The sequence below is a fragment of the Branchiostoma belcheri genome, unplaced genomic scaffold (genome assembly GCF_001625305.1).
Source record: "Branchiostoma belcheri isolate BF01 breed outbred unplaced genomic scaffold, Haploidv18h27 scaffold88, whole genome shotgun sequence".
In the NCBI taxonomy this organism is placed as follows: domain Eukaryota; kingdom Metazoa; phylum Chordata; class Leptocardii; order Amphioxiformes; family Branchiostomatidae; genus Branchiostoma; species Branchiostoma belcheri.
In genome coordinates this window covers 1,364,383-1,375,586 of record NW_017804553.1, presented here as the reverse complement: position 1 = coordinate 1,375,586, position 11,204 = coordinate 1,364,383, and the positions used below count along the sequence as shown (strand labels likewise).

General features: G+C 46.5%; 3 protein-coding genes across 6 annotated transcripts in view; 2 read left to right on the top strand and 1 right to left on the bottom strand.

Moving 5' to 3' along the window:
* LOC109487377 (DNA topoisomerase I, mitochondrial-like) overlaps positions 1–5,314 on the top strand; it is an 18,397-nt gene extending 13,083 nt beyond the window's left edge. For 3 of the 4 annotated variants that reach the window (XM_019791357.1, XM_019791356.1, XM_019791354.1), the window contains 5 exons: positions 1,080–1,207; positions 1,510–1,604; positions 2,395–2,473; positions 2,849–2,919; positions 3,143–5,314. In XM_019791357.1, coding sequence (XP_019646916.1) covers positions 1,080–1,207; positions 1,510–1,604; positions 2,395–2,473; positions 2,849–2,919; positions 3,143–3,245 — 476 coding nt within the window. In that variant the 3' untranslated portion in view covers positions 3,246–5,314. The remainder of the gene's footprint in view (positions 1–1,079; positions 1,208–1,509; positions 1,605–2,394; positions 2,474–2,848; positions 2,920–3,142) is intronic. The other variant, XM_019791355.1, reaches the window with a different exon arrangement.
* Positions 5,315–5,607: 293 nt separating this feature from the next.
* On the bottom strand, positions 5,608–10,407 carry LOC109487432 (zinc finger and BTB domain-containing protein 17-like). The gene is made up of 4 exons (XM_019791427.1): positions 10,362–10,407; positions 8,168–8,308; positions 6,721–7,826; positions 5,608–6,678 (listed from the first exon to the last, which is right to left on the bottom strand). Exons 2-4 carry the CDS (start codon positions 8,287–8,289, stop codon positions 6,230–6,232), a joined length of 1,677 nt encoding a protein of 558 aa, XP_019646986.1. The 5' UTR covers positions 8,290–8,308; positions 10,362–10,407; the 3' UTR covers positions 5,608–6,229.
* Positions 10,408–10,596: 189 nt separating this feature from the next.
* The window catches only part of LOC109487424 (probable splicing factor 3B subunit 5), a 1,697-nt gene continuing 1,089 nt past the window's right edge, over positions 10,597–11,204 (top strand). The window contains 1 exon segment of the mRNA XM_019791418.1: positions 10,597–10,811. Coding sequence (XP_019646977.1) covers positions 10,707–10,811 — 105 coding nt within the window. The 5' untranslated portion in view covers positions 10,597–10,706.

The following is an 11,204-nucleotide window of genomic DNA, read 5'->3' as shown; positions in this document are numbered from 1 at the left end:
ACACTACGACACACACACACACACACAAACACACACACACACACACAGCCACACACACACACACACACACACACACACACACACACGTACTTTACACAAGCACACACACACACACACACACATACACACAGCCCTGACGGCCAAAGTGTTCAGGACCTACAACACCTCCAACACCCTGCAGCAGCAGCCAAAGCTACTCACCAACAGTACGTAATCATATACTCTCAAACACATACACACATAGTCATAGGGACTTCTCTCCGTAGTACATATTCTTGCATGCCTTTTTTTTAGTTTGAATTGCAGCATCAAGTGTTTGGATGTAGATTTGGGTTTCTAAAATGTTCTCCCCTTTTTCTCTGACATTGTTTTCCTGTCCTTTTCTGCAACTTTATTTATTTGTACTACTTCACAACCTGTCATGTCTCTTATGTCTTTTCCCTTCCCATCATTACATGTTTTGTATGTTTGTTTTCCCCTTCTCCTTCTCCCCCCGTTCCATGGCGCGATGTCCAGCCATGACAGGTGAACAGCATTTCCTGCAGTCACACCACAGGAGGGATGTGTGCAGGCCCAGCTGGCATGCCCTCCCCGACATTTGCCCTCGTTAAAAATCGTGAAAAATTGCCCAGGCTTTCAGAAATGTGCTGAGGTCCTGCAGCTTTTGGGCATGTTTCAGCTCTGATATTCCCCCTGCTGTATGACAGCCTGTCCTCCCTGCTTCAGGCTTCTGCGCTGCCGGCTGATGGAACATAGTCTTTACAAAGTGCTGTTCAGTTCTCAGGCAATATTGCACTGCGTAGGAAAGTCAGCTTTCCCCGCACGCTGTATCATAGCTGTTTACATGACATTTTGGCGATGCTTTGAAGTAAGGTAATGTTCGATGCAATATTGTGAAAAAATTTGGAGAATTTTTTATGGAGCTAACTAAAGTCAGAGGGTCTGAGCTGTCCTCTACTTTTCTGCTGTTTATTCCATAAAGTTGGCCTTTCTGTGCTGCTGTCTACAGTGTTTGCTGCTGTCTGCAGTGTTTTCTGCTTTGGTTTGTACTGTAAGATAATCCTGCCTTCTCCCCCCAGGCGAGGACTCCGTTGCCGCCAAGATCCTGTCGTACAACCGGGCGAACCGCGCCGTGGCCATCCTCTGTAACCATCAGCGCTCCGTCCCCAAAACCTTCGAGAAGTCCATGAGCAACCTGCAGGCCAAGGTAAGCAGCCAACTGCCAGGAAATTAGGGGTAGAGGTTAGAGGTCATGAACTGTGTTCTGTCAGGAGATAAGGTTAGAGGTCATGAACCATGTGTTCTGCCAGGAGATAAGGGTAGAGGTTAGAGGTCATGAACATGTTAACCAGCTGACCATGTAAGTAAGGAGACAACTGTACATGTCTGCCATGTATTGGGTCATGGTTAAGATGTCATGAACATGTAAGGAGACAACTGTGCATGTCCTGCCATAGAGTGGGTCATAGGTAAGAGGTCATGAACATGTTCTTGTTGTCTTCATTGCAGATTGACAAGAAGAAGGAAGACATAAAGAAGTCCAGGAAGGAGTACAAGGGCCTGAAGGCCGACTACAAGCACAAGCGGGACGCCAAGACAGCAGGGTACGTAACAATGCCTTCAGGTGTTTACGGCAGGGTACGTACGGCTTCCTTTAGGTGTCGACAGCTGAGACATTTTCCTGAAAAGGAAAACAATTTTGTGGTCAACAGGTGTTCCTCATTTCCAGGGTGTTAGGGTGGAGTGCTTTTGATCAGTAATTTGGAGTCTTGTTCTCCCCAGGATGTTGGTTACAGCATTTTACCTCCATGGTAACTTAGAGTAAGGGTGGAGTGCTTTTGATTGACAATCTGGAGTCTTGTTTTTCCTGGGATGTTCGTTAGAGTTAGGGTAAGGGTAGAACTTGTTTTTAGACACAAATTATAAGCCTTCTGTTGGTTAGAGATAGGTTGGAGTGTTTTTAGATCCCAATTAGTCTTGTCTCTCCCAGGATGTTGTTCACAGTTAGGGTGGAGTGATTGTAGATCCTGATGATAATGCTGACTCTTGTGTCCCCCAGGATGTTGTTTGTGAGTTAGGGTTAGGGTTAGTGTTATCAGTTCCTGATGATAAAGAGTCTTGTCTCCCCCAGGATGTTGGTTAGAGTTAGGGTAAGGTTGGAGTGTTTTGAAGATCCCAGTGTTCACCCCGAGTCTTGTCTCTCCCCAGGATGTTGGTTAGAGTTAGGGTTAGGGTGGAGTGTTTATAGATCCTGATGATAAGAAGATGATAATGATGATGATAATCCTTTCCTCTTGTCCCCTTCAGGATGTTGGTTAGGGTTAGGGTTAGGGTGGAGTGTGTGATGATAAGAAGATGATGATGATGATAATCCTTTCCTCTTGTCCCCTTCAGGATGTTGGAGCGAAAGAAGAAGCAGATGGAGCGTCTGGAGGAGCAGCTCATGAAGCTGGAGGTGCAGGCTACTGACAAGGTAACACCCCCGTTATAAGTGGTACAGGCCACTGACAAGGTAACCCCCGTTATAAGTGGTACAGGCTACTGACAAGGTAACCCCCGTTATAAGTGGTACAGGCTACTGACAAGGTAACACCCCTGTTATAAGTGGTACAGGCCACTGACAAGGTAACACCCCCGTTATGAGTGGTATAGGCCATTGAAACCCCTGTTAGAAAATGGTATCATCCACTGTAACGCCCCAGCATTAGGTGTTGTTTGGGTTTGGGTGTGTGGATGATAATGGTTACAGTCCAGGCTGAATACAGTGTTTAGTCTGTTTAGAGTTACAAATTGTATTTGCTCACAGTGGAGAAATCTGATGTACGTTTGTTTGTCCTTCCCTCTACAGGAGGAGAACAAAGAGATCGCTCTCGGCACCTCCAAGCTGAACTACCTGGACCCTCGCATCTCTGTGGCCTGGTGAGTAAACAAACAAACAAACAAACACTTCTACCCCATAACCTGGACCCTCACATCTCTGTGGCCTGGTGAGTAAAACAAACAAACAATTTCATCTGCCTCATAGGCACACACACACACATTTACCCAGACCTAAGCATTGCCAAATTTGCCAGTGTTGCCAGATCATCCTATTCATGCAGTTTCTACCCACACACCCTAACACCTGTCCCCCCCCGCTCAGGTGTAAGAAGTGGGAGGTTCCAGTGGAGAAGATCTACAACAAGACGCAGCGGGAGAAGTTTGCCTGGGCCATCGACATGGCTGACGAGACGTTCGAGTTCTAACATCCAACCAGACCTTCGAGTTCTAACCCGATTCTCAAGACTCCGAACAAGGAGGCTGCTCTCTTCTCAACAACAAGACTGTTAGACATGAACTTTTGAAACCACCAACTCTGTACATCTCTGTGGTTACAACTTAGAGCTTTTATGTCAGGTGTTCCCATAGTTACTATATGTCAGATGCAGCCATGGTTTCCCAGTGTAACCATGGTTACATGCATGATTCAGTAACCATAGTTACTTATGGGCCATCCATGGTTACAGGTAAGACACAGTAACCATGGTTACAGATAAGATGCAGTAACCATGGTTACAAGTAATACATTCTCGTAGTAACCATGGTTGCAGGTAAGACACAGTAACCATGGTTACAGTTGAGACAGTAACCATGGTTACACGTGAGACAGTAACCATGGTTACAGGTAAGACAGTGAGGTGAGACACAGTAACCATGGTTACAGGTGAGACAGTTACCATGGTTACATGTGAGACATGGTAACTATGGTTACAAGGCATCAAATTGAATGTAACTGATTATTCAGATCTGCCCTTCTTGTCTATCAACTTGGTATGAAATATTAACTACTAATTAGCATAGATTAGCATGGAGAAGTGATGAGTCTCCTGCAGTGGGCAGACTGTCCGACTGGGCTGTTTGTTTGTGCCTCGCGTCGACTGATTTTACTGTGAAGTGTAGGATAGAAGTCGTCTCTTGTTGAATTCTATGAAACTGGTAGAAGTCNGTACAGCAGACGGAGAGTCTGGTGAACACATGCCTGCAACTGCTAAAACTGTGTAACCCTACTGACATTTCTGGCTGAGTGCTGTCCTGTGAGGTTGTAACAGACTTTAGGTAGATAACCACACCTTGCCTTCCCCTGACAGTCAGCCTGCAACACACCTGTCTGTCCCTGAGCCAGTAGCTACTGTGGCACCAAACTCTGGTCAGATGGTGTTATAGTAAGATTTCTTCATTACTTTAGAACCATGTTGTTAATGTAATGGGTTGAGTTAGTGACTGACCGGCCAAACCTCAGCAGGTCGTACCAAATGGAACACGCGTACTGTTTAAGTGTTGCTGCTGGGACATGCTTCACCAGTAGTTCTCAGAGTGCATCGTGACATGTTGCTTTTCCCCTAATGTTTTTCCTGTAGGCATATAGACTGTAAACGTTGCCAACATGTACAGGGATCAACTAATACTAGTACCTGCTGCTGAGGCCACCAAAGCCTGCTCTTTAGCTGTACCATTTTTGTTCTCCCCACCGTGGAAAGTAGAATATTCTCAATGAACTTGCCGACAATTTGCTGCTGTACTAAATGTACAACGTAGCAAACCGAGTTTTTCTGTACCTGCAGGAAGTGGTTTAGTGTGAAGGACTGGTTAGACCGTTAGTACTAGTCTGTGTCTCAAACGTAGGGATTTTTATTTGCTGCAGAAGCCTTTGTATAGGAGACTGCTGCTAGTCTTGTGGCCACACCAAAGATTTTCCCAACTTCTCGTCTCAACAGAAATGAATCGATATTGTGCTGAGGGCAGCTACAGGGCAGGGGGCAGCCTTGTGGACAGTTCTGGGTTTTACTCTTCACAAGGCTGCCCCCCTCCCCCATGGAGCTGCCTGTACAAGCCTTGATTACTCAGACACTATATCAGCTGCAAGTCCTTTTTTTAATCAGATTATGATTGGTGTGGCCTGTCTTTTAATTTGAGTGTTTTAATCTGGTGTAGCTGTGAGAAATGGTCCATGAGAGCTGGAGTGATGTTAGTCTTTAGATAAATGGGTTCTGTTGCTGTACAGTTCTTCATTCTGCTGACTTGGCCAGAGAAGCTGCGGGCAGGGCGCTGACCTGGAATAACCCCAACCTAAAAACATCCCTCGCCCTGCCTGCTGTTTCAGGTGGCCCAGGAAACCATAGCAACCGTGCATCTTCATAGGTAACCATAGTAACAGCATTCTGTGTCATATAGCTGGTGACCATAGTAATGACATACCTCCAGATATACAACACGTAACTGTGGAAGACTTCACACCAGTTTTTTTTCTAATAAATACGGACCAACTAGAAGTCTTGCTGTTGTGATTATTTACCAGTGAATATTGTAGCAGAATCTGGTGTTCTTCAGTTCCAGATTTTTTTCTATTTCTGTCAGCTTAGAATGGGGAGTATCTAGTACATGTATATAGGGGTATATACATGTTTTTTAAGGTGACTGCATAACTCACCAAAACCTAACCCTGAGTAAAGATGCACAGACATTCTGCACTGTCATCATAGTTTGACAACAAACAAAAGTTAAGGTTTGTAAACTGTCGGGAAGAAAAGTTTTCAGTCAAGAGTAGGAAAGCTTGAACATCTCTGCACAATGTGACGTTTATTTTGTATGCTCTACAGATGAGGTATATGTATTACTGCATGACCACTTGGTTACCATCTGTACTACACAAACTACAGCTTACAGAAACCTCTGGGAACACTGACTCCACATGACTGTGCTAACAGGCAGCCCAGCATTTCCTGTATCTTAGTGACAGGATCCATTAACCATGCAGGATTGACCAGGGGAGTTATTCATGTATAGATTCACATTCACTTTGCAGAAGACAGTCAAAACTAGAAAAACTCCCAAACAAATAAAGACCAAGCTTTACAGCCATCTTCTTCATCCTATACTTTTGCCCTGCACTAGGTCATCAACAAGGTTTTCTCACTCAGTAGCAACAAAGTAACAAGGACATGCCACACATTATTATATCACTATGCAACAGCAAAACTACTACATATAGGCACGCTACATCACTAACATCAGCCCTTTCTACCTCACACTTTTTACTTACAAAAGTTCACAACAGTTCAAGAATCTTCTCTTTTCTCTAGGTGTACTAGTCTACAGGAGGTTAAAAATCACAAGATTTAACTTCGCAGTCTGATTACATGTCTGGAGCATGTTGCTATTTTCCCATGTGCTGCCAGAAAGCTCTTGAAGTTTAACCCCACATGAACATTCTTTTACACTTGGTACATTTGAAGGGAACTCTGCTTTCCTGGGCTGAATTTCTGCATGTGTGTCTGTCCAAGTGGGCTTTACCGATGAAGCATTTACAGCAAGTCTGACACACGGTCTGTGCATGTTCCCTGTGCAGTCCCAAGCTGCTGGTGAGGTTGCCACACTTCAGGCAGCCCTGGTGCTTCCTGTGCCTGCGCTGGTGTCTAGTCCAGTCCTGCCAGTGTGGACACTGCTGAGGAGCCTTCAGTGGGAGGCCTTTTTTCACATTCTCCTTGCGTTGGTGTGCCTGGTGGTAAACATGATGTCTTTTGGTGGTGGTACAGGTTCCCTGGTGGTAAACATGATGTCTTTTGGTGGTGGTACAGGTTCCCTGGTGGTAAACATGATGCCTTTTGGTGGTGGTACAGGTTCCCTGGTGGTAAATGTGATGTCTTTTGGTGGTGGTACAGGTTCCCTGGTGGTAAATGTGATGTCTTTTGGTGGTGGAACACTCCCCCTCCTGCCAGCCTCTCTTCCTACTTTGCTTTTTACTCAGCTGCCTTTTGGGGTCATTAGAGTTCATTGACCTTTGCTCTTTAGGGTCATCAAGGTTTACTAACATTTGTTTTCTGGGGTCAACAGAGTTCCCTGACCTTTGCTCTTTAGGGTCATCAGGACTCCCTGACCTTTGATCACCCTGACCTACACCTGGAGGACTGCCGGATGCTGGTTGGTTCACACAGCCATGGTTGTGCCTTATATGGTCGTGGTTGTGCCTTATATGGTCGTGGTTGTGCCTTATATGGTCGCTGTTTGCTGTGACCATCAGGAGCTTGTGCCTCCCATTGGTGGAGAAAAGTTGGGACAGGTTCTGTAGACAGGTCATGGCCTGGTTCATTGGTTCTGCTAAAGCAGGCTCCTGAGGAACAGTGTCCTGTTTGCAGCCTGGGTCTACAGGCTCCTGAGGAACAGTGTCCAGTTTACAGCCTGGGTCTGCAGGCTCCTGAGGAACAGTGTCCAGTTCACAGCCTGGGTCTGCAGGCTCCTGAGGTAGTTCATCTACTGACACAAGGTTATAGTCTAGGTTTGCAGACTCCTGAGGTAGTGTCTTTATTGAGCCGAGGTTATATACTGGGGCTTCCTGCATTGTGTCCCTGGACCCAGGGTGGTAGCCTGGTTCTGCAGGCTCCAGCAGTTCCAGGTTGAATGTTGGATTTTCCTTCCCCTCCGGCCTGTCGTCTGCAGGCACAGCCTCCTCCCCTGCCTCAGGCGGATCTCCCCCCTCCTCGTCGGCGCTTGGTTCGGCCCGTTCCTCGCTGCTGTCGGAGTCGAGCAGGTAGTCTGCGACCAGGTCTCCGAGGGCGACGAGGCCGACACGGCGCGCGCCGTGCAGAAGGTCGCGGGCGGCGCGCTCGTCCGACAGGAACAGCTGAGACGTGTACATGTACTGCAGCAGCGCCGAGAACGTCGCAGCGCCCATCCGCTCCAGGTGGTAACACGGCTCGGGCTGCCCGTTGCTAGGCAACACGCTACTGTTGCTAGGCAACAGCAGGTGGTGGAAGTACACGCTGTTGGCTGCCAGGACGGCCCGGTGACATCTGCAGGGGAAGGGCAAAGGTCATGAAGGGGAAAGGTCAGGACTGCAGGTGTAACAGGTAAGTTTAAAAGACAGGTGTAACAGGTGTAGCAAACAGTAAGTTGTAACATACATAGCGAGTAGGATTAACAGGTATAACAGACAGGTGTAACGTGTAGCAAACAGGTGTAACGTGTAGCAAACAGGTGTAACGTGTAGCAAACAGGTGTAACGTGTAGCAAACAGGTGTAACGTATAGCAGACAGGTGTAACAGACATGTGCAATGCGTAGCAGGGGTAACAGGTGAAGCAGACAGTTCTAACATGTGAAACAAACAGGTGTAACAGACAGGTGCAACTCACCTGAACCTGGTGCCGGCTACCGAGATGGTGACGTCGCAGTACAGGTTGTGGTGTCGGGAGGCGTTGAGCTGTCTCAGCGCTGTCTGTGGGTGGAACAGCGGCGAATCTCGCCAGACAGACATCCTGCCTGCTGCTGCTCTCCTGTTGACAGGAACACATTATTCAACATTATATCCTGCTATTATAGCCCAACTAGCTCTATACCTGAAAGGGTTAGGGTTAGGATCAGGCACTGTTCTGGATATATCCACATATACAAGAACGTATATTTGCCACAGGCACGGTTCTGGATATGCATATTTGGACTATTCAGGACTGTGCCTAAGCATATGTCAGGATAAAGCATGGTTCTGGTTACAACAGATACTAGAAAGTCATAAGGGAGGCACAGCTCAAACCAGTAAGCAGTCAACAGCCCCTCCTGGATGGTTCGTCCTAACTCGTCTTTTTACACCTCTGATCTATCCACAATATACATGTATATAACATCAGGACTCTTCCATTTTGACACTGGGGGAGGGGGGATTCCACCTGTCCTCTACTGTAGCCATGGCTTTTGCTGTTTGTATATACAAACCCAATTTTGCCTGAGTTACTGTAAATTCTCTACCAACTACAGGCCTCATTTTTGCACCTACACAACCCAGTAAACTTCAGCCCTCTGCGAACAGTCATGATATAATAACCCAATTCTTCATCATTCTTATTGCTGTGCCCCCCAATCCCCAATGGATGATCGACACCAACCTGAATCCTAATGAATGACCGACACCCCCTTGAATCCCAATGGAATGACCAACACCCCCCTGAATCCCAGTGGAACGACCCACACCCCCCTGAATCCCAGTGGAATGACCGGTGCCCCGACATGCCAGCTCCCATCCATCCCCCTGCCTGCATGAATAGCTGAAGGCCTTGAGCTGAGACCTGACTAATCCAGTCCATCAGCAGCATAATTGCTTCTGAAAGGCAGATGAAACTGCAGGTTGTTTGCTGCAGAGTAAAACCTTGAGGCAGAATCCCTCCGGTCCCATCCACAACAGCCTGAATAGCAGAAAGGCCTTGAGCTGGATACATTATTATCCTGGTTTATCACTGGCTAAATTGGATCTGAAAACAGAATAAAACTCTCCAGTTGTCTGTTGCAGAGTGAAACCTTGAGGCCTGTGCTATATGCAGGTGGCTAAGTCTCTACCAGACTAACTATGCTGGCTATATAACAGGAGAATATTTGCCAGGGGAGTTTGGCCGCCTTGTAGGTTTGACCGGTCCCGCAGTTGAGACTACCTCCCCGCTGCCGGACTGCCTTGGCCAATTTTACTCTCTTTTTTGCCGAATTCTACAATCCGTATTCCAGTAGAAAGGCCTGGTGGAGGCTATGCAGGTAGAACTACACCAGGTATGGGGGAAACCTTGAGTCTGACTCCCAACTGACACTGTCACACCTGCCAACTGTTTTAACACACAGGAGTTCTCCTTGACTGGAGGTTCAGACAAAGGGAACACGTCATGACAAATAAAACATCCGAGTGGAGACACTGAACACAACAAAAGGCTTTACACACAACAGCCAGCTGTGTCCATATAACGTTAACGTTACACCCAGTCAAGCTAGAAAACCTGTTTTTGTACTAAATTAATGTCTGAAATGCACACACACACATGGGTTAGCAAATTATATCTGAGGAGATTTAAGGTCATTTTATTTGAGCAAAACTTTTAATTAAAAAAAATGTTTTAGGACGGGAACCTAGAGAAAGAGGCACCATAAGACTTTATACGAACAACTTCATAAACCTTTTTGCTTAATACTTTACACTTACAGGACACCAAGGACATAGACACCAACCATCTCTAGTTTTAAAGTGTTACAGATGTGCACAGCAAGGGGAAATAATGCACTTACTCAACATTGTGGGAAAAAAACAACAAATGTGTACTGTAGTGCAAAAACGACCTTAAACCTCCCATCTGCTTGGCGTTAAGCCCGTCCGCCCATATACCACACACACACACAGTGACACACACAGGCAAAGGCACTACTGTCTAACGTAGGAATGCTCGCCTAATCTACATCTAGCGTGCCAAAATGTTCTTTTGGACCCTTCCAAAATAAAAACGCAGTGCGGACGTTTGCAGAGCTGTGCAGAAAACGGAGATTTCGAAGCGAAACCAACCTTAAAACCAACCTTACCTTGCTTTGTCCGGGTTCGGATGAGCAAAATATACCACAGCATCAAAACGCTACAAGGATTTACCGTGTTTAAATCCATATATACCCGATTCATGCATTATATATCAATCAACTGACTTATTAAATTTTACAAATTCTAAAACGTTTAACACAATTATTCATTTTGGCGGAATTTTGTTTAGATGTGCTTTTTTTAAATCTAAGTTCTGCGTTAAAACGTTACATGTGGCAGCGTTCTTACCGTGAGGTGAGAGGTTATCCTGCTGACGTCAGGGCTGCGTTCTGCCGTGCTGTGTTGGAAACTTTCCCGCTAAAAACTGCCGAAAATCGCCGCAGAAACCGAGAATGGCGGACAGATACAACATCCACAGTCAGCTGGAGCATCTGCAGTCCAAGTACGTGGGCACGGGGCACTCAGATACCACCAAGTGGGAATGACTGACGAACCAGGTGGGACGCTTTGTCTGTACACTTCAGCCCCCCTCCCACAAGCCTGCATGGGGGGCCGGCATGCCCTTTTTCGTAAGACGTAACCAGGCCTTTTCAGTCTTCGTAATCCGTAGGCAGCCTCCCCAAAAATTAACGTAATCCGTAATAGTACATTAGCCGCAAAGCGTAAAGTCGGAATCAGCTCTGAGACTTTAACGTAATTCGTAATCGGCGGCGAAAATCTTGCGTAAAATTATTCGTAAATCACTGCAGTTATTCGCTGTACATGTAGTTAGACCACCCAGTACTGAGGCCATGTCTAATCATGCTAGCTCCACGGTCTAATCGGGAAGGAACCAGAGATACAACCGGCACAGGTGGGGGGAAAGTAGCCCTTTATCTGCCCCCCCACCC

Bases quoted from the DNA above. Each gene is read 5' to 3' on its own strand.
- LOC109487432 (XM_019791427.1), bottom strand. From the start codon at position 8,289: ATGTCTGTCTGGCGAGATTCGCCGCTGTTCCACCCACAGACAGCGCTG. The intron at 7,827-8,167 runs GTGAGTTGCACC...CTTCCCCTGCAG, and splicing joins GTAGCCGGCACCAGGTTCAG to ATGTCACCGGGCCGTCCTGG. The intron at 6,679-6,720 runs ATCACATTTACC...CCACCAAAAGAC, and splicing joins GTGTTCCACCACCAAAAGAC to ATCACATTTACCACCAGGGA.